This window comes from Mesoplodon bidens (genome assembly GCF_964165515.1).
Source record: "Mesoplodon bidens genome assembly, chromosome: 5".
NCBI classification, from domain to species: domain Eukaryota; kingdom Metazoa; phylum Chordata; class Mammalia; order Artiodactyla; family Ziphiidae; genus Mesoplodon; species Mesoplodon bidens.
In genome coordinates this window covers 9,514,922-9,537,928 of record NC_138161.1, presented here as the reverse complement: position 1 = coordinate 9,537,928, position 23,007 = coordinate 9,514,922, and the positions used below count along the sequence as shown (strand labels likewise).

The window sequence follows — 23,007 nt, the reverse complement described above, 5'->3', positions numbered from 1 at the left end:
GGATTACATTATCCTACCTTTCTGTAGAAAACAGGCTTAAGGAGCCTCCTATCATTTTTGTCAACATGAGACATCCATCTGTAGACAATTTCTATACCTTTCATGAAACCGGCTACAAGCATCAACCAGCATTTATATAAGAATCCATGTCAATTCTTTTTCCTAAAAATGCCGAAAGAAAATTGTTTTAAAAAGCCAGGAAGAATTGGCTCCTCAGATGAACCTGTATGTTCCTTTGATCAACTATGCATCACAAGGGATTTTTTTCCTGGCCTTCTGGGAAACTCACAGATAAAATGTCACATTTGGAAAATTATCCCATTTCAAAAGTCCTGCTGCATCTATTTCCGCCTTCTGATTTACAGCCTCACTTTAAAATGTTAAATTCTGTTCTTAAAACATGTATGTAACCACATCTGCTATTTGAGGTGTACTGTAAGCAATCCAGGTACTGAACAATCACATAGCTTTGAATTCTCCAAAACGATCTAGAGCCAATATATATCTTAAAAATATATAAAAAAACCAAAATGTCAGTTTTTGTTTGCAAAAGGAGAAGGAGACCTGGTTGAATTCAGGGCCAAGATATCCAGAGAGAGAGAGGAGGGGAAAGGTGAGGAGTGGGAGAGTCACCTAGGGGAGGCTGGCAAGCTGTCTTCTGCAAGGTTGCACAGGGTAGCACTCATTTTACAAAGCCCCTTGGCCTTGAAAGCCCAGAAACCTGCTGTTAGTCAGCACAAAGAGATTGTCCATTTATCCGGGCCAATCTCATCTCAGGGAAGCTCCCAGAGTAATGTATGCAACCAGGATTCCAGTTAATGTAGAAGGAGGATTGAAACTGCCTTTGAAACTTATGTGCATATGACCTGCTTATCCATGTCCAAAGGCTTCTGGGTCACTGATCCATCCATCCTTTCCCATTCATTGCCAGGTCCCATTGCTCCTCCTTTGTGCCTCTGTTGTCAACGGTGAGTTTCTTTACCTTCAATTCTCATTTCCCAGAGCTGCTCATCCGAAACTCTTATCACTTGAAGCCCACTTTAAATGCCTCCTTCTCTTCAAACTTCCTTTGAGCCTTCAAATTCAAAATAACCTCGTACTCAGAACTGTAAGAGCACATTGTTCCTTTCACACTCCTTTTCACTTTATTTTTTAATTATAATTATTTGTGTACATGACAGGAAGCCCCAAGACCGTTTCTGGGGTTTATTTATGTTTGAAACACCAGTGACCAAAACGGGGGCCTGATACAGGTTACAGCTGTCAAATATTCGCTGCACCAGTGAAAGACTTGTTAGTCTTGGGCGGGTCTCAAGAGTTACAGCCTCCCCACCTGTCCTACAGGACGGCTCTTTCCCTTTTACCGGACTGTAAATTCTCTTGAGGGTAAGTCTGAGTCAGCTTCGCTCTCCACTGTGTATCCAGGACCGGCACAGGGTTCCGCATATAGCAGATGCTCAGTAAATGTTTGCTAAAAGAATGAATTAACAAGGGAATAAGTGATTGAACGAACGAATCGATGGACTCCCCCTTTCTTCCACCTGTGCATCTGTCCGCAGGGAATTAATAAACCCGCGGAAGCCATCCCAGATTCGCAGGACTCGCGGCGCTGGACCATCCTCTGCGGCGGGGCGGGGCCTCCAGGGAGTCCCGCCCGCGCGGAGGCGGAGAGTCTCGGGAGTCCCGCCCATGCGGAGGCGGAGCCTGCAGCGAGCGGGAAGCGGCGCGCGCGGCGGCGGGAGCTGGCGGCACCCGGGACTGACCGCGTCCCTGCAGGTAAGGCTTCCCCGCCCTGGCTTCTGCGTCCCCGCGGTTTCCCGGCCGGACCTGGGGGGCGAGAGGCTCTCGCTGACGGCCGGCCGAGAGGACCCGGGATAGCTCCCGAGAAGCGCGCGTCCGCGCGTCCGGTCCCCGCCCCGGCCCCGAGCGGCCTCCTCCCAGGCAAGTCCGGTCCCGGCTTCCCGGGCCCAGCGTCCCGTCCCGAGCGGCGGGAAGGGAGCTGCCTTCTCGCCTCCGGCCTCGGTCTGTTCCCCGGGCAGGCCCCTCCCCTGGGCGGCCTCCTCCTCCCAGAGAGCCCCCTTCCCCAGGGTAGCCCCCTCCCACGCGGCCCACTCCCCCAGGCGGCCCGCCCCGGCTTTCCGGGCTCGTCCGACAGCCTCCCCTAAGCGGGGGCGGGCGCCCAGCCAGGCCCGACCCGGTGCCCTGATTTCCTCTGCCCGGGTGTCCCATTTTGCTTTTCCGGAGGTAGCAGGAGAATAAACTGAACAGCCACGACTCAGCGAACCATTTTAGGTGAAACTTGCTAGGTGTTAACGTCAGAGGTCAACAGTAACATCCTCTCCCAACGCAGCGTGCGTTTTTGACGGTTAGCAGAGTTCCTGGCTCCTACTAGGCGCTCAGTACATCGTCCTGCTATAATATTCACCTCATTACCGACGATTTTCAGCTTTCCTCTGTCTTTGGAGAAGGAACGGTCCCCGAGGAACGGTATTCTGCCCCTTGAAGACCCAGGAGGATGAAAGTCATCACTTGTGAGATCGCCTGGCATAACAAGGAGCCAGTGTACAGCCTGGACTTCCAGCACGGAGCCGCCGGGAGGATCCACAGGCTGGCCTCCGCGGGGGTGGACACCGCTGTCAGGGTAAATGGGGCCGAGGCAGAAAGGCCCAGGGAAGCCCTATTGAAGCAGCATTCTCCACTCTTCTATTTATAATGAGTGTCAGCAGACACACACTGCTTAGTTACGTAGCCCAGAGGGCTAAATTCTCAGGGCCTTGAGTCAACAACGAAAGCAAAGGAGAGCACCTTTCTTCCTGGGGTCCTGTTATCTAGAGTGATGTCACTGGGTCCCCATTGCTGTAGAGCCCTGAGCCAGTTTCCTCCCGGGAAACAGTTTGCACTAGAAAGAGGTGGGAGGCCATGGGACGGACTTTAGGTTTATGTTTCAGATAGGAGTTCCTTCCTCTTACATTTCAAAAGAGAGACTAAATTTTCTTTCTGAAAATCAGCGCAGTGGTGTTTCCGTCGCTACTGTATGGTGCGTGCTCGCTATACGTTTCTCTGAATGAATGTGTTCGTATCAGCAGATCTGGAAGGTAGAAAAAGGACCAGATGGAAAGGCCATTGTTGAATTTTTGTCCAATCTTGCTCGCCATACCAAAGCTGTCAATGTCGTGCGTTTTTCTCCAAGTGGGGAAATTTTAGCATCAGGAGGGGATGGTGAGTATTGTACTTCAAGATTCTTCAGAAACCAGATACCCATGTGTCTCATATTGAAGAGTGAGATTTGAGCTAGACATACTTTGTTATTTTAGAGGTCGCTTGACCCTCTCAATCTGTCATTTAGATAGTTGAGTAAACTAATGTGGGGAGTGTGAAGGGGTGGAGGATGCCAAGCGTAAACTGAGAAGACCTGTTTGAAAACGGCCCCTTTCCCACTTGCTCCCACTGGGCTGACTGGAGACAAGCAGGTAGGTGCTTACCGTTCTACGTCCCAAGGCAACTGGCCTGGCCTTGTTTGGCTGGCAGTTTATTTAGCATCTGTAAGTGATCACAGTCCGTTCCGTGTCTCTGTGTAATTAATGAATTAATTGGCTCCGGGAGTATAGTCTAAACAGCCCTCTAGGGCTTCCCTGGTGGCACAGTGGTTGAGAGTCCGCCTGCCAATGCAGGGAACACGGGTTCGTGCCCCGGTCCGGGAAGATCCCACATGCCACGGAGCGGCTGGGCCCGTGATCCATGGCCGCTGAGCCTACACGTCCAGAGCCTGTGCTCTGCAATGGGAGAGGCCACAACAGTGAGAGGCCCGCATACTGCAAAAAAAAAACAAAAAAAACCCAGCCCTCTAAATTATGTTTCTTTGGTAGGAGTAGATTGATTCATATTTTCTGCTTGTGCTTTTATTTATTTATTTATTTTATTTTTTGCCTGCGCCACGCGGTATGCAGGATCTTAGTCCCCCGACTGGGGATTGAACCCGTGCTCCCTGCAGTGGAAGCGCGGAGTCCTAACCACTGGACCGCCAGGAAATTCCCTTTCTGCTTGTGCTTAGATGGCATAAAATGATACAGAAGAAGTAAATCTTTTTATCATGCTCTAACACTAAGATAGTCTAGAAGTCAGAATAAAAAGAAAGAAGACATCTCAGATGTTGTTTGAAGAAGGAGGAAAAGAAGCCTGGTTGAACTCAGTGCCCTGATGTCCAGTGTTTCCGTCGAGGGAGGGGTGGGGAGTGGCAACAGCAACGGGGCGGTGGGGAGGCTGGCGGGCCGTCCTCTGTGAGGCCGCACAGGGCAGCCCAGGTCCTTGGGCCTCGAGGGCCCGGAAACCACCTGTCCGTCAGTCAGCACGTGGAGAGTGCCGGTGCATCAGGGCCAGCCTCATCTCAGCCAAGCTCCCGGGATTCCAGTTAATTTAGAGAGAGAACGTGTGTGTCCGCACCACCGGCTCCTTCACTCTCCTCCTTCGGGCATTCCTCGAAGGGAAGCCACGTCTTGGTCAGAAGGTTATGTGGTGAGCGTGGCGTCAGAACGTGGGGAGCTAGAGGACTCAGACAATTGGTGACATCACGCTAAGGTATCTGACACGTCCATTGTGTTAACAGCTGACACGTGCACGGGCTTACCACGTGCCGGGCATCGTGTGGTACGTGCTTTATGCATTTGCCTCCTTTAATCCTCACGATAGCTGATGAGCTAGGCACTGTTATCCTCCTCATTTTACGGGTGAGGAGACCGAGGCATCAAGATGGGAAGTGACTGGCCGTAGGTTACACAGCTAGGAATGAGTTGCCAACCCTTGCGTTGGTGCCTCTGTTGTTTCCCTATTGGGCCACTTACAGGTTATGCCTGTGGATTTGTTAATGTAGTCAGTCGCTTTGCAGTAGTGTTTTGCTGGCCTGGGGACACTTCTGTTTAAGGTGACCTTGTAGAGCTCTGATCTGGTATGAGTTTGATTTTGGAGTTTTTGTTCAGAAGGCAAACTTGCTTTTCCTGCCCGAATTCTTAGACGTAAATCCTTGTGGCCATAGTGTCTATTGAACAGCACAGATATTATTTAATACCCTAAAAATCCAGAAGTGCAGGAGCCATGCTTTGTAAAGGGTGGCGTGTCTTTCACTGACTCGCTCCACAGATGCTGTCATTCTGCTGTGGAAGGTGAATGATAACAAGGAACCAGAACAGATCGCTTTTCAGGATGAGGATGAGGCTCAGCTGAACAAGGAGAACTGGACCGTGGTCAAAACCCTGAGGTAACCACGGGAGGGGCCTGGGAGGGGTTTATCCTCAGGACCTGGATGCATTAAGCTGATGCGCATTATGACTTTTTTTTTTTTTTTTGGCGGTGGGCGGGCCTCTCACTGTTGTGACCTCTCCCTTGTGGAGCACAGGTTCCGGACACGCAGGCCCAGCAGCCATGGCTCATGGGCCCAGCCGCTCCCCGGCATGTGGGATCTTCCCGGACCGGGGCACGAACCCATGTCCCCTGCATCGGCAGGCGGACTCCCAACCACAGCGCCACCAGGAAAGCCTGCATTTTGACTTTTATATCTCACTTAAAACTTTTACTTATGCAAGACAGGAATACGGGCATAGTTTAAAAGATAAAAATATGATTAAAATGGATTTTCTTAGTTTGTCTTATAAAATTTTCCTTAGTAAGCTTGAATCAATTTTAAAGATACAAATATCCTTGAAGGTAGTAGTTTATAGCTATAGCTAATATAGCTCTAGTGGAAATTCCTAAAGTCCCACTGTAATGTATGGTCCCTGAGATTGCTTTTAAATTTTTGACAAGTTTTTCTCTCCTTGAGACAAGAATTGCTTTTTCTCCTCTTTGGATTCTAGGGGCCACTTAGAAGATGTGTATGATATTTGCTGGGCAACCGATGGGAATTTAATGGCTTCTGCCTCTGTGGATAACACGGCCATCATATGGGATGTCAGTAAAGGTAGCTGATGTGTTTTTGTTATTATCGGGGGAAGGACTCTTCTAAGTGTCTAAAAAGCCGAACCTTTAAAGGCTTCAGAAGAGTTTTTTTAGGGAACTGAAATAGGTGTTTCGCATGACAGGTTAGGGATTAGCCCCACATGCCATGGATCCACTGCATTTTTAAGGGCCTAGTCAGAATGTATGAGGCTTAGCAGTGGTGTCATGAGTTGCTGGTGCCAAAGCAAGGTAGATCGCACACGCCTGGGGGTGCAGACATGACGGGGCCAGCGGGGCGGGACACGGCTGATCCCTGCCGTCCTGGAACTTAGGATCTTAGGATCTCGGGAAGTTAGCAGGTCATAATCAGTGAGGCATTCATTGCATGCTCGATGTTGGGGTAGGTGGGGTCGGGTTTCCATTTTGGGACATCAAGGTGAGCCCAGGACACCTCACTGCTTTGAAAGAACCTGTTCACTAGTTGAGGGGACAATAAACATGTGAGAAGTTACCATAGGATGAAAATAGCAGTGAAATGCCAAAAGCCAGTGGTGGCTGACGCCTGACCACTTTGACCTGCAGTCCTGTACTCAAGCTTGACGTCTTCTCCCAAATCTCTTCTTCTCTTCTTCTTCATCTGCTGATTCTCTTGCAACCCAAGTGCCCAGGTTGGGAGTCAGGCAGAGGCATTGGCCTCCCCTGTGCTCTCAGCATGGCATCAGCCCAGTTTTCGTCCACGCTGTGGAGGCCTCTGTTCTCCGTTCTGTGCGGTCCAGCTGAAGCGCCCTCTGTCTTGCCTTATTTCTCTCATGCTCTTTCTCATCAATCCCAGACACTCGGCAATGTGGAGGACCAGTGTCACTGTCTTCTTTTACCCAAATCTGGCTGTGGGTTGGATAATTTCAGTGTCCGCTGCCACACTCCATCAGCACCCCCTGAAGCCAGTTGTAACGATCTTGAACACGGCCAGCATGCTGGGCACTCTTGGAGGTGCTGGCTACGTCCTAGTGGGGTGTCAGATGAACACGCAAATGTATGATGCCAGGACGTGATCGCGCTCGAAGGGGTCCGGGGATGAGAGGGTGATCTGGGAGGGCTTCTCTGAGCTTGTGGAGTTTGACCAGAGACTGGAATGAAGCCGGGGAGCAAGCCGTGTGCATTACTTCATGGGAACGGCAGGTGCAGAGGCCCGGCGGCCGGAGCTGCTGCTTGTGTCCCAGGAGCAGGAAATCGCCGGACGGCAGGAGCAGGAGGGAGGGGGGACCTGAGGCTGGAGGGTGGCGGGTCCAGGCCACGGGGTCGGGTCTCAGATTGTAACCAAGGTGTGACCGCGTGCCACTGAAGGGTTTTAAGCAGTAGACTAATGTGATTTCACTTCCTTTTTTAAAAAAAATATTTATTTATTTATTTATGTGTTTATTTTGGCTGAGCCAGGTCTTAGTTGTGGCATGCATGCGGGATCTAGTTCCCCGACCAGGGATTGAACCCACCCCTTGCAGTGGAAGCGCGGAGTCTTAACCACTGGACCGCCGGGGAATTCCCTGGGTTTTGTTTTTTCAAGACTGGCCACGGCTTCCGAACTCCCTCCTCTTTCTATCCGGGTGATCTCTGTGTGCTCCTGGTTTTATCTTCTAAATGTTTCCCCCAAAGCCCCTTTCCCATCCCCAGTCACAGTGCTGTGGTTCAGGCCCTCAGCTGTCACCTGGTGTGCCGTCACCTCCTAACTAGTGACACTTTTCTGTGCTCTCTGCGACCCTCAGTTTCATCTTTATCATGCGGGCCACTTCCCAGCTCAGCGTTGCTCTGAGCCACACCATGAACCCCCAGAACCGTTTCCTTGCACACGAGGGTCTTGCACACACCAGCAGTCTCGGCTACTTGTCACTGCTCCAGAGGCCTAAACTGACTTTCACCCCGTGGATTTGCTCAGAATACCTTCTTCTCCCCTCATCGGCCCCCTGTATCCTGTCTGACCTGGAGAACCGAACTCTGAGCTCACTCCTTCTCGACCTCACCCCCTGCTTTGTTAGCTGCCCTCTTCCTCTGCGTCTGCGTCGTGTCACAGTGTGCATGCTGGTGGTGGGTCTGTCCCCACCATGAGCTGCGAGCTCCCTGGGAGGAGGGGCCATGTGAAGTCATCTTTGGTCCCCAGAGCCTGACGTGGAGTTTGGTAGAGTCTAAGTTACCAACTGCTTAATTATGGAACGGCCTAAAGGAACAATACTTAAAGTGTAGTTTATACCATTTGTGCATTAGTGGGTTTTGGTAATGTGTGTGTTGTGTGCTTTATTCGTAGGACAAAAGATCTCAATTTTTAATGAACATAAAAGTTATGTACAAGGAGTAACCTGGGATCCTTTGGGTCAATATGTTGCTACCCTGAGCTGTGACAGGTAAGTTAGTATTTGGCAAGTTACTTTCATTTCTGTTTGCTTGAAATTTTCTTCAGAGGTATTTTTATTACAGCTTAACCAATGTAAACCACAGTCTGGCTTTGATTCTTTCATTCTTGGTTTCATATAAAGCATTTTGTTTTACTGCTATTCTTACAGCATAATAAGAAATTGGCAACTAATTAGGACAAGAGCCTTACACGAAGTTAGTACTTAATAAATCTTTATTGAGTGGGTGAGGGAATGCAGAAATAGCTTTGAATTAAATTTAAACTTCTTGGGCAACTTTTAAAGAAAAAGTCTTTTATAAATATGACTTAAGAAGAGATAACTAGTGGTAGGGTTGGATAGTTATTTCTTTGATTAGAGTTTACTGCTATAGTGATTTTAACAACCCCATTTAAATTAATATGAAAATAAGATATTTTGTCTTCTCTGAAAGGAGGTCTTGTTGCTGTGTTTACCGGTACATTTAAACACAATATATATATTTTTAATTAATTAATTTTATTTTTGGCTGCGTTGGGTCTCCGTTGTTGCACTTGGGCTTTCTCTAGCTGCAGCTAGCGGGGGCTACTCTTCGTTGCGGTGCGCGGGCTTCTCATTGCCGTGACTTCTCTTGTCGCAGAGCACGGGCTCTAGGCGCGTGGGCTTCAGTAGTTGTGGCACGCGGGCTCAGTAGTTGAGGTTCACGGGCTCTAGAGCGCAGGCTCAGTAGTTGTGGCGCATGGGCTTAGTCTCTCTGCAGCATGTGGGATCTTCCCGGACCAGGGCTCGAACCCATGTCCTCTGCATTGGCAGGTGGATTCTTAACCACTGCACCACCAGGGAAGCCCTAAACACAATAATTTAACTGTGTTCCTGGAACAAAAAATTAAAAAAAAAAACAACCCAGAGGTGCCAAGCATATCACTCGCCAGTCATAATAGTCCTTTATAATATTTATCCAACTACTTCTAACTATAACAAACTGAGTTTCAAATGGCCCTGGAATGAAAGCACTAAGGAAGTGTTTATTTTTCATAGAATCTCCTGTAACATTCCAAATGTCATTTATTTTCTGGTATATGTGGGTTTTTTTGTTTTTTGTTTTTTTGTGTGGCCATGCCGAGTGGCTTGTGGGATCTTAGTTCCCTGACCAGGGATCGAACCTGTGCCGCCTGCAGTGGTAAGCACAGAGTCCTAACCACTGGACCGCCAGGAAAGTCCCCTGGTATATGTGTTTTATGCAGGCAGTCAGGAGTGAAACAATTTGATTAGCTCAGGGAATACTATGAACTACCAACAACCAATTTACTTGCTGCTGTTTTCCTTACTCTTGCAAATCCCTGAGGGCGAGACCGTTCCACACAAGATAAACTGCACTGCAGTCATCCAGATGGCCCCTGAGCCAGATGCCCAAGACCTGAAAAACAAGGCCAGGCTTACAAGTTTATGTCCATTGACAAGTTGAAACATTCAATAAAGAATGAAATTATGACATATTTCCCCACTTAGTTAGTGATATCCTTTTGGTTGTTAATATTTGCCTGTGTCACTCAGTTAAGTGTGAAAGTCATTGGTCATTGGTTTTGCAGGCCAAAAGTTGGTGAAGCAATCTTCAGTTCTGGTAATAGATTGTTTCTCTGTAAAACATAATGCGTTTACTAGAAGCGATAAATCAGACTTTTCTTCTTTACTTAGGATCCTGAGGGTGTACAGCACACAGAAGAAACGCGTGGCTTTTAATGTCTCAAAGATGCTCTCTGGAGTAGGGCCTGAAGGAGAGGTACAAATGTTTGGACATCCCGTCTTAGCCGTACCGGAGCTGGGACTTAGGACGTCGTGAGCTCCTCCGTCGCTCGTAGCTAAACCCCCGGTTTCCAGGACCCGACACCTGAACTGCGATATGACTTCCCCTTAGACCACCAAGTCTCAGTGTGGTGGTCTGGGCTGGCCTGTACGGAGGTGGGGACGTCTGGGGGCCAGGGGAGAGGTGATGGTGGAGGACAGTGTTTCCAACCCTGGCTGAACTATGGGGTCACCTGGGAAGCATGTAAAAATATGGGCGCCTGGGCCCGATCCCCAGAGCTGTGATTCACTTGGCTTGAGGCAGGCAGGGCCCCCGTGGTCTGAGGTGCAGTGAGGGTCAGGAACCACTGACTAGGAAGACCCCAGCACTAGGCAACCGGGAGGCAGGTGGGTCCAGCAGCGGCGATACACCTCCTTGGCAGGTGGAGGGGGACTCTGGCCTTCGGGTTGGTACTCAGGAATGGAAAGGATTTTGATTTTTGAAAGAACTGGTAAATGAAGATAGCACTCTAATCCTAGTCGGTGAAAGGTGTTACTATAACAAAGCTGTAAACAACAAGGTCCTACTGTGTAGCACAGGGAACTGTATTCAATATCTTGTGATAAGCCAGAAGGGAAAAGAATATGGAAAAGAATATATACATGTATAATTGAGTCACTTTGCTATACAGTAGAAGTTAACACAGCATTGTAAATCAACTCTACTTCAATAAAATTAAAAACAAACAAACAACAACAACAACAACAAAAACCAAAGCAGAGATGAGGTGCAAATCCAGTCCTGGGACAGCGCGTAAGGCAGAGTGGGCTGTGTGAGCTGGCCGGCGCTGAGAGGTCACATGTGTAGTTAGGAGAGTCATGCCTGGTTGAGGATTAAATGCTTAGTGTTCATAAAGTGTCAGTGCATGGTAGCAAAAACTGTTCCACACAGGTGTTCAAGAAATGTTGTTTGAAAAGATGATAGGATTACTGTTTTCTTTTTAAAAAGGGTTCATTGGGTTGGAGATTCTAAATATAAACACACAGGTAGCAAGCAAAGGGCTCCTAGTCATCTTCCTGCCTTTTCCCAGTCTCATTCCCCAGACAAACCACTGTTGACAGTGTGGTGTGTGCGCTTACAGAGGGTTATTTGTATAATTATAGAGCCACACAAACACGTACACACACACACACACACACACACACACACACAGCTTTCCTTACCAGAAATGGGCGATCAGTTCACGAGTGATTGCCCTTGCAGACTTGCGTGATTATTTGATATGTAATTTATTTCAGTTTCACTTATTATGTCAGTAAGAAATGACAACATGTAGAGAAAAAAATAGGAATCGGTAAGCCTGTATTGTGAATGCAAAGGTCTGGAATAACGTTTAGACTCTGTGTGCCGCAGGCGAGAAGTTACCGGATGTTCCATGACGACAGCATGAAGTCATTCTTTCGTAGACTTAGTTTCACTCCTGATGGATCTTTGCTTCTCACACCAGGTGTGTTTAACAAAGCTTTTGATTTAAGGGCATGAGAACAGCGGTGGTGGTGTCTGTGCGCCTGATTTTGTGATGCTCTTTGCAGCTCAGGGAATTCTGATGAAAGCAGTGGTCCCCAACTTGTCCATACGTTGAAACCTCCAGGGAGCTTCAAAAAGTGCTGGTACCTGGGTCCCACTCCCAGAGATTGTGTTTTAATTGGTTTGGAGTGTGTGGTCTGGGTTTTGGAATTTTAAAAAGATTTCCAGTGATCTTAATGTACAGACAAGTTTGGGAGCCACTAGACTAGAGTGATAAACATACTCCCTTAGGCACATTCAACTTTAAAAAAATTTTAATGAGTGCCTTTTCCCTAGACGTATATGGAGGTCATCGTTCTAAAACTAATGATAAAATGCCTTTATCTTTTTTTTTTTTTTTTTTTTGCGGTACGCGGGCCTCTCACTGTTGTGGCCTCTTCCGTTGCGGAGCACAGGCTCCGGACGCGCAGGCTCAGCGGCCATGGCTCACGGGCCCAGCTGCTCCGCGGCATGTGGGATCTTCCCGGACCAGGGCTCAAACCCGTGTCCCCAGCATTGGCAGGTGGATTCTTAACCACTGCGCCACCAAGGAAGCCCACCTGCAGTTTATATATAAGCTAAGAGTCCAATTTAATTTTTTTCCAGACAGCTGGACACTCCAGAACCATTCACTCAGTAATCCATTCTTCCCACTGAAGTACCACTCAGGTCACCTATTAAATTCCCTTTTATCCCAGAATCTATTTCTGGATTCTCTGCTCTGATCCACTAAGCTATATGTTTATTCCTATACCAATACCATACTGATTTGGTAACAGTAGCACTACAGAATCTCTGACATTTAGATAGGCAAATGCCTGCTCAAGTATTATTCTTATCTTTCATACTTTTTTACTGTTCTTTGCATTTACTCTCCTAAACAAATCCGAGATGTCATCCAATTAAAAAACCAAAAAACCGAAACAAACCAACAACAAAAAAAACCTTAAATGGGATCCTAATTGGAAATCAATTATCATGTTAATTTTTAGAACATGAAATCTATTTGTTCAGAACTTGTTTTATAACCATCAATAAGACCTTCTAGTCTTCTTCATAAAGTCTCTATGCCATATTAAATTTTTTCCTATGCATTTCCATGTCTTTTGGGTTTTGCACTGTTACAAATGGAACAATTACCCTTTTCACATTTCTAAGTACTTATTCTACTGTAGCAGATACAGATTTTATGTATTTTATAATATCTAGCCACCTAATCAAATTCTTTTTTTTATTCTGAGAGTATTTTTAAGTCTCTTGGATTTTCTGGAAACACAATCCTATCACACAGTTTTCTCTCTTCCCATCTCTGTCACTTCGTTTCCTGCATTTATTAACCCCACCAAGAATAATAATGGTGGTAGCAGATACCCACCTGGTACCTGATTTTAAGTGGAAATATGTTTGGAGCTGCCGTTCAGGAAAGGACCTGCTACCGAGTTTGGTAAACAACTTTCAATATACTTAAGCAACTGCTTATTCTTGGTCCTGGGACCCCCCTAGGCCAATGTCATTCCCACGTGTTCCCCAATGTCCTTTTACAGCCTAACCCACACATGTGTGTATGATTCACACACTCTTGGGGTCTCCTCTGCCCAGCCTGGCTGGGACACTTAGTGGCAAACCTGACCTGCGCCCTCCCGTTTGGCCCAGCCCTGGTCATGTCATCATATCATACACAGGATGCTATCTGTGCCATGGAGAGCAGGGCACGGTCTGCTCTGAGACCATGTTGGCAACAGCACTGCTCTGGCTGACCCTGCTGGACTCAACCTCTCACCCTCCTGCTGACGGTGACCCTGACGTGTCCTTGCTGATTCTGCTGACCTGTCAGCCTTGACCACTACACTCCCACAAGTTATTCCAACCAGACCTGTCTGTGCCTAGACCCGGTCACAACAGGCTGCTTCATTATTGAGAATAAAAATGATAAAGGGGGCTTCCCTGGTGGCGCAGTGGTTGAGAGTCTGCCTGCCGACGCAGGGGACGCGGGTTCGTGCCCTGGTCCGGGAGGATCCCACATGTCGCAGAGCCGCTGGGCCCATGAGCCATGGCCGCTGAGCCTGCGCTCTAGAGCCTGCGAGCCACAACTACTGAGCCCGCGTGCCACAACTACTAAAGCCCACACACCTAGAGCCCGTGCTCCACAACAAGAGAAGCCACTGCAATGAGAAGCCTGCGCACCACAGTGAAGAGTAGCCCCCGCTCACCGCAACTAGAGAAAGCCCGTGCGCAGGAACAAAGACCCAGTGCAGCCAAAAATAAACTAAATATATTTTAAAAATAAATAAATAAAATAAACTGCAGGTGAATTCAATACCTAAAAATGGTGAAAATGTAAAACTCTTGCAAGAATATCTAGGAGGACATTCTAAGACTGGGGAAGACCAAACTAAGACTGGAAACCCAGAAGCTCTTAAATGATAGACCTGCTTTGCTGTATTTGAATGTAGAGCTTTTGTATGGCAAAAGACGCAGTAAGCAAAATCAGTAGTCGTATGATGGGACTGGAAAATAATGGTTATGATACAGAAGAGAGTGCTAACAGATATCGTAGACAATGGCTCTTCCAGATTGGCAAGAAGAACAAAAAGACAAAAGGAGAAAAACCCAAAAGAGAAAAACGAGAGAAAGGTACAAAAAGGCAGCTCATGGAAGAGCAAATTTGTGTGCAGAATTGGCACACACAGGGAGGTGCTGGGAAACCCAACAGTGAAGGCCACACAAGTGAATGTGACACAGTAGGTATCCCTTTATTCATTTCAGGCTGGAAAACAGTGAAAATATCTGTCGCTGACGGGCATGTGTATGGCTGTTGCTGGAGAGAGTGTGGATTGTTAGCGCCTTTTGGGACGGCAGTCTGGTAACCGTTTAACGCATGTACGCTTCGGCCAGTCTGCTCCTTGTCTGATATTCACGTCCTTAAGAAGTGAAAACAGTACATAAGAGTGTGTGTGTCCAAGGATGTTTCTTGCAAGCATAGCTTTTTATTTTTTTAATGACACGTTCTTTTGTTTTTAATGAATTATTTATTTATTTTTGGCTTTGTTGGGTCTTCGTTGCTGCGCACAGGCTTTCTCTAGCTGTGGCGAGCAGGGGCTACTCTTCGCTGTGGTGCGCGAGCCTCTCATTGCGGTGGCCTCTCCTGTTGCGGAGCACGGGCTCTAGGTGCGCGGGCTTCAGTAGTTGTGGCGCATGGGCTCAGCAGCCGTGGCTCGCGGGCTCTAGAGTGCAGGCTCAGTAGTTGTGGCACAGGTGTGGCTCCGCAGCATGTGGGATCTTCCTGGACCAGGGCTCAAACCCGTGTCCCCTGCATTGGCAGGCAGATTCCTAACCACCGTGCCACCAGGGAAGTCCAAGCATGGCTCTTAGCTGTAAAAAAAAGCAAAAACAAAACAGTACTCATTAACAGAGAATGGGTGAATAAATTACGGTATTTTCAGACCAGTGCATAGTAGGTAGCTACTGAAAAAAGGATGCCTTAGTGTCACGCAGGTTAACTGTCACGAGTAACTGACTGAGAATAGCAAAATGAGCAAAAGTATAAATAATACCCCATTTTGTCATACAGATTTAAAAAACCCACCATATGAATATTACAAGCGATTGACTTATAACTGGTTGGAACAATTATGTGAGCATGGAGGAAATATAGAATGACCCGATGGTTTGTTAAAACGGATTACTTGGGGATGGAAGGATGGGGTGAGATGGGAAGAGAGTAGAAAGACTATTGGCTGTGTCTGCTTCCCTCCCCGGCGGGGATGAAATGATCAAATGGAAGAGAGAGAGAGAGAGAGAGAGAGAGAGAGAGAGAGAGAGAGAAGAAGGGCTCTCAGATGTGGGCTGATGTGGGCTGCTCCCCAGGGCAAAGGCAGCTTCTGCAGGGACTGGAGATGTTAGCAGAGGGCTGGTCTCCTGGCAGCCTTTGGGCTCCATCAGGCTGATGAGAAAAGGCCTGAGTCTCAGGTTTTGGGTGGCAACTGAGGTCAGAATCTAGGGGACAGAGAGCCGGGGGTCTGATCATAGCACTTCACTAGCAGGAATTGGCTGGATTCCCAGGCAAAGGTCTGCTATGCTCAGGGGTCCCTGCCTTATGTTCTTCCCACCCAGGCCTGGAAGGCGCTCTGGGGCAGCTGAGCCCCTTGGGGAGGTGACAGGTGGGTAGAACTGGAGTAAAGGGCTGAGCCCGGGCAGGGACAGGGTGTTTGCATCTGTCCTCAGTTCACAAAAACATTGTCCAGGTAATAATGTTCCGGGGAAAATCTTTTACAAACCAGAACTGATGCGTCTTTGCTGATGAACAGTTTAATAACACATGGCCTTGCCTTCCTCTACTGCTTCCCCAGCTGGATGTGTGGAATCCGGTGAAAACGTAACAAATACAACTTATGTTTTCTCCAGGAAAAATCTTAAAAGGTATGCAATTGAAGAAATATTTGACATGTTTACCCTTTCTTTTTGCTTTTGTTGAGTGACGGTGCTTTTTTGCAAAACCGCGATTCATCTTGCAGGCCTATCGCCCATCTTCCGTGTCCTGGGAAGGCGACGCTCGCTGTCCGCTGCTGCCCCGTCTACTTTGAGCTGAGGCCAGTGGTGGAAGCAGGTACCTTAGAGCCACAGGGGTGTGTCACGTTCTCTGAGGCAGGTCACCAGGGAGGGTGGGGAGAGGTGAGTATGTGGGTTGGTTCAGTTCGGTCAGTCTTGAGAGCAAAGACTGATGTTATCAAAATACGTGTCAGATTTTGCGTCGTCTAGAATGCACTTTCTTTGCTGCAAGCAACTTTAAAGGACTAAAAATACTAGCTTTGTTTCTCTACTGAAGCAGGTTGAATGTCATTTATTATTGATTTCCTATGCAGTGAAAATTATGGAAAACTTGTATGAATTGGATTTTTGTTTAACTTTTTCCACCACTGGCTGCTTTTAAGATTTTTCTCTTTATCAGTGGCTTTCAGCAATCTGATTATGGTGTGCCTGCTGCCGTTTTCTTTATGTTTCTTGTGCTTGGGGTTCATTGAACTTCTTAGATTTACGAGTTTATAGTTTTCATCAGATTTGGAGAACTTCGCCAGTTATTTCTTCAGATACTTTTTCTGTCATCCCCCTCTCTCTCCTCTTCTTCAGGGGCTCCAGCTACACGTGTATTAGACTGTTTGAAGTTACCCATGGCTTACTGATGCTCTGTTTACTTGTTTCTTTCCTCTCTGCGGATAGTTTCTACAGCTTGTTTTGAGTTCACTAATCTTCCGTGTCACCGGCCCTTGGTGCCATCCAGTGTATTTTCTATCTGTGACGGTGTAGTCTTCATCTCTAGAGTTCAACTTGGGTCTTCCTCACGTATCTCTGCTTTACACCTTCCCTCTTGCTTCTTGAACACGTGGAATACACTTGTTACAGTAACTCTTTTAATGGCTTTGTGTACAAAGGATTGGTTTTGATTGATTTTTTCCTCCTCATTATGGGTCATATATTTCTGCTTCTTGGAATGCCTGATAGTTTTTTAAAATTAATTTATTTATTTTTGGCTGCATTGGGTCTTTGTTGCTGCGCACGGGCTTTCTCTAGTTGCGTCGAGCGGGGGCTACTCTTCGTTGCTGTGCGCAGGCTTCTCATCGCAGTGGCTTCTCTTTTTGCGGAGCACGGGCTCTAAGCGCGTGGGCTTCAGTAGTTGTGGCTCGTGGGCTCTAGAGCGCAGGCTCAGTAGCTGTGGCGCACGGGCTTAGTTGCTCCACGGCATGTGGGATCTTCCTGGAACAGGGATCGAACCCGTGTCCCCTGCATTGGCAGGCGGATTCCTAAGCACCGCGCCACCAGGGAAGCCCTCTTCTCTTCTTTTTGAACCGCAGGTGCCCATGAGTGTTGAATCATAACACAGTGTCCTCATTGGTTCCTGCATGGTTATCCTTGATTCTTATATTTCTATATAAAATAATACAAAAAACTGAATTCTTCCGTAAAGCATTTAGTAAAATTACATCACTTACGTCCCTGGGGAGAGGGCTTTTGGGGAAAATTTGTTTTCTTTGGGAACTTTGCTTTTGCTTGTTTGACTTTCTCTGTTCCTGATTTCGCCCATCACCAGAGCCAGGTGTGGAGCTGGTGAGCCTGCCCTACCGCTTGGTGTTTGCTGTGGCTTCTGAAGACTCTGTGCTTTTGTACGACACCCAGCAGCTGTTCCCGTTTGGTTACGTGTCTAACATACATTACCACACCCTGAGTGATATTTCCTGGTGAGTGAATGGGGGGGACAGTGTACATTCCCCTGGAGTTGCCCCTCGGGTCAGGGAGCATTTCATCCTACAGTTGGCTTTTTTGGCCCTTATTTACCAGTTTTTTTAAAGGAATCAATGTAAAAAGGAAAGCTGTTTCTAACTTGCTGAAGTACTGCTTCCTGTTGTGACTGCAGTGGGTGTTGATGCCGTGCAGACTGTGTGTGGTTCATCTAATTCTCATAAACCAAGGGGAGGCCCGGGGTCCCTGGTGTTGTGGGGACTCGCCAGGCCCTCCGGGAGGAAGCCCACACAGGCGGGCCCCTGCTGCGCAGACAAGGAGGGGCCCCAGAACTGTGCCCGTCCTGAGGGGTCACTTTGCCCTCGCCTTTCTGCCTGGGGTTCTCAGCACCCCTGGGCTCCCAGTTGTGTCTCCACCGTGTGCTCGGGCCCCGGCTGGGCCTGGCCGCCTACCATCTAGTTCTTGCTCTTTATCACTCTTTATCTTCTTTTTTTAAATTATTTATTTATTTATTTATTTTTTGCGGTGCGCGGGCCTCTCACTGCCGCGGCGTCTCCCGTTGCGGAGCACAGGCTCCGGACGCGCAGGCTCAGCGGCCATGGCTCACGGGCCCAGCTGCTCCGCGGCATGTGGGATCTTCCCGGACCGAGGCATGAACCCGTGTCCCCTGCATCGGCAGGCGGACTCTCAACCACTGCGCCACCAGGGAAGCCCTCATCTTCTTTTTATCTTGGAGGGAAAGAAAAAGAAAAAAAAAACGATCATCTCACCTTTATTCCGGTGAATTTGATGACGAAGCAGGGGTGGGTTGGGAGGGAAAGGGCGTGAGGGAGGAGCCCAGATCCTTTCTCAGCCGTGTTTTTCCCTTGAGGGCTTTGCCTTCAGGCAAAGCTTGTGAGTTTGCTTGAACTTCCATTTCCTAACCAGCGATGAGGGCACTAAGAGTGGCCTGTAGACTTCGGTAAAGTTTCTCGCTTTCTGTTCTGTTTCGGGAACGCAGGTCCAGCGACGGGGCCTTCCTGGCCATCTGTTCCACGGATGGTTACTGTTCCTTCGTGACATTTGAGAAGGATGAGCTTGGAATTCGCTTGAAAGAGAAGCCAGTTCTGTGCGTGAGAACTCCCGATACAGCGAAGAAAACCAAGAGTCAGACAGGGTCTTCGCCAGGACCCAGGCTGGGAGAGGGAGCCCCCAGCAGCAGAGTCCGGGACCCCAGCAGCCCCTCTGCAACGCCCCCTCAGGCGAAACAGTCTCCGGCCCCCACGGCGGCCAAGGACACCCCTGTGACCGCTCCCGGTGCCAGAGGCTTCCTGGCAGGGCCCTCAGAGGAGAAGACCCTGCAGCCCGGCAGTCAGAATGCGAAAGCCCACCCATCCCGGAGGGTCACTCTGAACACACTGCAGGCCTGGAGCAAGTCAACACCCCGGTGAGAGCTGTGATGGAAACAGAAACTGCCTTGCCTTGTCAAAAGACAGGATAAGCCGAAAGCCCCTCTAATAGGTGAAATCCCACACAGCTGCCAGAGAGATGTTCCCTAACATCAGACCTGAGAGTGCCGCTTCCTTGCTTACAGACCTCTGTTGGCTCCATTTCCGCCCCGTCGGGGGAGGCCCCGGCTCTTCGCCCGGCCCGTCACCGGCTCTGTGGCAGCCTGCCGTCCAGCACGGTGACCCCTCACTCTGCTTCGTCCCGCGTGCCTTACCCTCCAGCCCGACTCTGAACGTCAGGTCCCCAGGGCACACTCTGCCCTTGGAGGTCTCTGTGCCTTCACCCTCTGGGGACGCCCTGGACACCTGCTCCCCTGGGTGACAGTAGAGTCCTCCCAGAAGACCCATTTGGATGTCCCTTCAGCCCTTTTCTGTGTCACGACACGTCGCATTCGATAGCAGGTGTTTGATTTATGCTTCTGTTTCCCTAGTTAGAGTACAGGCCCCCCAGGGCAGGAAGCGTGTCCCCGTTCTTTACCCGTGTTCTCCTGCCCAGACGGTAACAGGCACTTACGATAGGTAGGAAGTCAAAGGAGCATCTCCTCGACGGGGTTTTGGCGCGTCCAGCAGACTGGCTCATGGTGAGCGGCACCGCGGGTCTGAATAGCCTCCAGGTGGCTCTGCTGTCGTTTTCTCCCCTGTTCATGCCCGTCTGGCTGGTGAACGTGCCCGAGCTCACGGCTGGCACTGCAGAGCGGACAGGACTGCCCAGCATGGCCCCTGTCGTCAGGCAGCAGCTGGCCTCCAGGCTTCCTTCCCTGGACACCTCTGATCCTGCACACGGCCTTCTCCCCGGCCCACCGCCCAACACTGGGAGGCGGCCTGGGGAAGGGGCTGGGGGGGCAGGGGGGGATGAGGGGAGCACTGCACACCCCCCACACGCTCTGCCATGTTCACGCGACTTCATTGGCGGATCCATAATGTGGTTTAGGTGTAATGCTGGGCTCTTTCTGTATTTCTTTCTACAGACTAGCAATGTTGTTTTAAAAATTAATTTATTTATTTTTGGCTGCGTTGGGTCTTCGTTGCTGCACGCGGGCTTTCTCTAGTTGCGGCGAGCCGGGGCTACTCTTCATTGTGGTGCGCGGGCTTCTCACTGCGGTGGCTTCTCTTGTTGTGGAGCACAGGCTCTAGGCACTCGGGTTCAGTAGCTGTGGCTCGTGGGCTCTAGAGCGCAGGCTCAGTAGTTGTGGCACACAGGCTTAGTTGCTCCATGGCATGTGTGATCTTCCCGGACCAGGGATTGAACCAGTGTCGACTGCATTGGCAGGCGGATTCTTAACCACTGTGCTACCATGGAAGTCCCTAGCAATGTTTTTTAAATTTATTTTTAGGTGGGGGAAGGGAGTGGGAAAGTGTTCTTTGAAACATTTTTGGTATTAAAGTTTTTCCCCTCTTAATTTCTTGCGAGCTTCTTTCAGTTATAATTTAAAAAAAAAATAGTTGTTGAGAATTAAGACTGTGGATTTTAAAAAAGAACCATCTATATTTTGGAGCTTTCCACACTGGAAGCCATGTCTGATAGGCTTATGGAGGAAACATCTAGCAGAGGGTTTAGCATGTCATTGGTAGATCACAAAACACGGGTTTTGAAACTTAGAGGACTGGTTAAGGTTTAAGCTGACTCTTATTTATGTGATGGTTTAACTTAATACATGATCCTTAGTTACTAAGTAAGGGGGCATATTGGTGCCTTGCATGATACGAGCTGAAAGTTTTACATGTTTCCTTTGATATTTGGTGTTGTATGCAAACCATTCCGATGATACTAATGGCCTTTTCTTTCTTTTTTTAATCAAGGAGAATAAACTTGATACCCTTAAAGACAGATACTCCACTGAATTCTATACCAACCAGCGTCATTTCCAGCCCTTCCACAGAAGAAATTCAGTCAGGTAAGTGATACTGTTACTGGTTTAGTATAATTAAAGATAGAATACCATCTCTTTTGGAAATGAACACCACCTAACTTGGAGTCAGTTCTGAGAAAGCAAGGATGCATCTCACCAGGCCCGTCGTTTAAACCCACTGATTGCGTGTGTATTCTCATCCGGGAGCCCACCTTCCCGCCACGGTGTTCCCTGCCCCGCAGACGGTGGGTTTGGAAGATGGGTAGAGCTGGGCCGCTTCTCAGCCTCGGCAGTGTTGGCAGCTGGGCAGGTCATTCCTCGCTCTGGGGCTGCACTGTGGATTCAGGATGATGAGCAGCGCCCCTGGGTGCCGGTACCCATCCCCTGCCCCGACTTGTGACGCTCTAAAACGTCATCAGACACTGCCCACTGTCCCTCGAGAGGCACAGTCGCCCCGGGTTGAGAACCACTGGGATAGACCTTCCCCTTAGATCCATAGAGGACCTGGCCAGGCAGTTCAGTTCCTTGTCTGCGCATGAAATTTACTTTGTAAACATCAGCTCTTGACTTAAAGATGTCTTCACTCACTTGTCCACCCCATGTGTGTTCACATTTTAGAGATGCCTGGAGACCTTCAGGTCAGTCCCCCGGAGCTTAAGCGGCCCAGACTCAGTGAGCACAAAGAAGGTCCCCAAGGTCTGGACCCCTGATGAGACCTGTCATGTGCCTGAAGGCTGCTAGGTCTGGGGACCCCCGTGTGCCCAGGGAGGGGCGACACCAAACACACCTGAGACCAGTGAAATCAGATGGAGCCTGACGGACACTAGAAAATGGATTTCTGTAACAGAAGATACGCATGGACCGATTTTCTCCAGAAACATGTTGGCTGTTGTATTTAGCACACATTTTTACCTCAGAGATGTGAACATTTTAATAGACTAAGTTCTCTTTTTGATGAGTTTCTGAGACTGGAACAGTTCAATGTTACCTAGTGTGAAAATCAGTAAATCCCGCCCCCCCTTGGAATACTTGTCTGAAAGTACAGACACTTTATGGGTGGACTCCTTCCACAGCTAGAATTAGAGGAGAAGGTGGTTCGAGAAGGCTTATTCTGTTGAATTTTAGAGTGTTTGATTATTAGATCACCTTAGCTTCTAAATAGTTGATTAACTTTTGGAAGTTTGTTATGTTTGCTTTCTGATTTTAAAGGTGGTAATGCACATTCTAGAAAGTTAGAAAAGAGTCAAGTAGAAAAAACGGGTTGGAGGTGGAAATCACCCATCTCACCACCAGGGGGAGCCCTTGTTACTGTTTTGGCATATTTCCTTAAAATTTCTATGTTTTTATTAATGTTATTTTATTTTGGGGAGGGGGGAGAGTTGAGATTTTACTTTAGATACAGTTTGGTATCCAAATAGGTTAACTTCTTAGACTGATTTTTCAAAGCAAAAAAAAGTACCTTTCCTTAGCAGTCTGTGCCTCTGCTCTCGGTCCCTGGGATGCTGGCATGGTCCTTTCCCTCTGGGGAGCAGACCGGACTCCTGGGCTGAGACGTATGAGGTGCTGTCGCTGCAGGAGGCCTCCCACGTTTGGAGTCTCCTCGTAGCGCAGGAGACTCTGGTGATGTGACCAACAGGTGGTGATGGGTGGAGCCCTAGAAGCTGGTGCGGCTGCTTCACGTTGAGGGGTTTACAGATGATTTCGTGGCCCTCAATGCTGTCCCTCTGGCACGATGAACACGGTGAGTCCCGCAGGTGAGGCTACACCCAGGACCCCTT

At 48.6% G+C, this 23,007-nt stretch overlaps 1 protein-coding gene across 4 annotated transcripts; it reads left to right on the top strand.

Moving 5' to 3' along the window:
- The first annotated feature begins 1,699 nt into the window (after positions 1-1,699).
- On the top strand, positions 1,700-22,575 carry CHAF1B (chromatin assembly factor 1 subunit B). 4 transcript variants are annotated; one of them, XM_081234260.1, is made up of 14 exons: positions 1,700-1,776; positions 2,447-2,641; positions 3,087-3,219; positions 5,134-5,251; positions 5,847-5,950; positions 8,225-8,321; positions 10,005-10,089; positions 11,506-11,599; positions 16,008-16,077; positions 16,173-16,264; positions 17,744-17,891; positions 18,893-19,318; positions 21,180-21,274; positions 21,848-22,575. In XM_081234260.1, the coding sequence occupies exons 2-14, from the start codon at positions 2,516-2,518 to the stop codon at positions 21,937-21,939; spliced, it is 1,680 nt and encodes a 559-aa protein (XP_081090386.1). In that variant the 5' UTR covers positions 1,700-1,776; positions 2,447-2,515; the 3' UTR covers positions 21,940-22,575. The 4 variants fall into 4 exon arrangements, with proteins under 4 accessions (XP_081090386.1, XP_081090384.1, XP_081090385.1 ...); XM_081234258.1 differs by having other exon boundaries at positions 3,084-3,219; XM_081234259.1 differs by having other exon boundaries at positions 1,720-1,776; positions 2,469-2,641; positions 3,084-3,219.
- The last annotated feature ends 432 nt before the right edge of the window (positions 22,576-23,007 follow it).

What these genes read in the sequence shown, in the direction of transcription:
- CHAF1B (XM_081234258.1), top strand. Translation starts at nt 2,516, where the DNA reads ATGAAAGTCATCACTTGTGAGATCGCCTGGCATAACAAGGAGCCAGTG. An exon ending in TCCAGGAAAAATCTTAAAAG is followed by an intron (nt 16,078 to 16,172) that starts GTATGCAATTGA and finishes TTCATCTTGCAG; the next exon opens with GCCTATCGCCCATCTTCCGT. An exon ending in CACAGAAGAAATTCAGTCAG is followed by an intron (nt 21,275 to 21,847) that starts GTAAGTGATACT and finishes TTCACATTTTAG; the next exon opens with AGATGCCTGGAGACCTTCAG.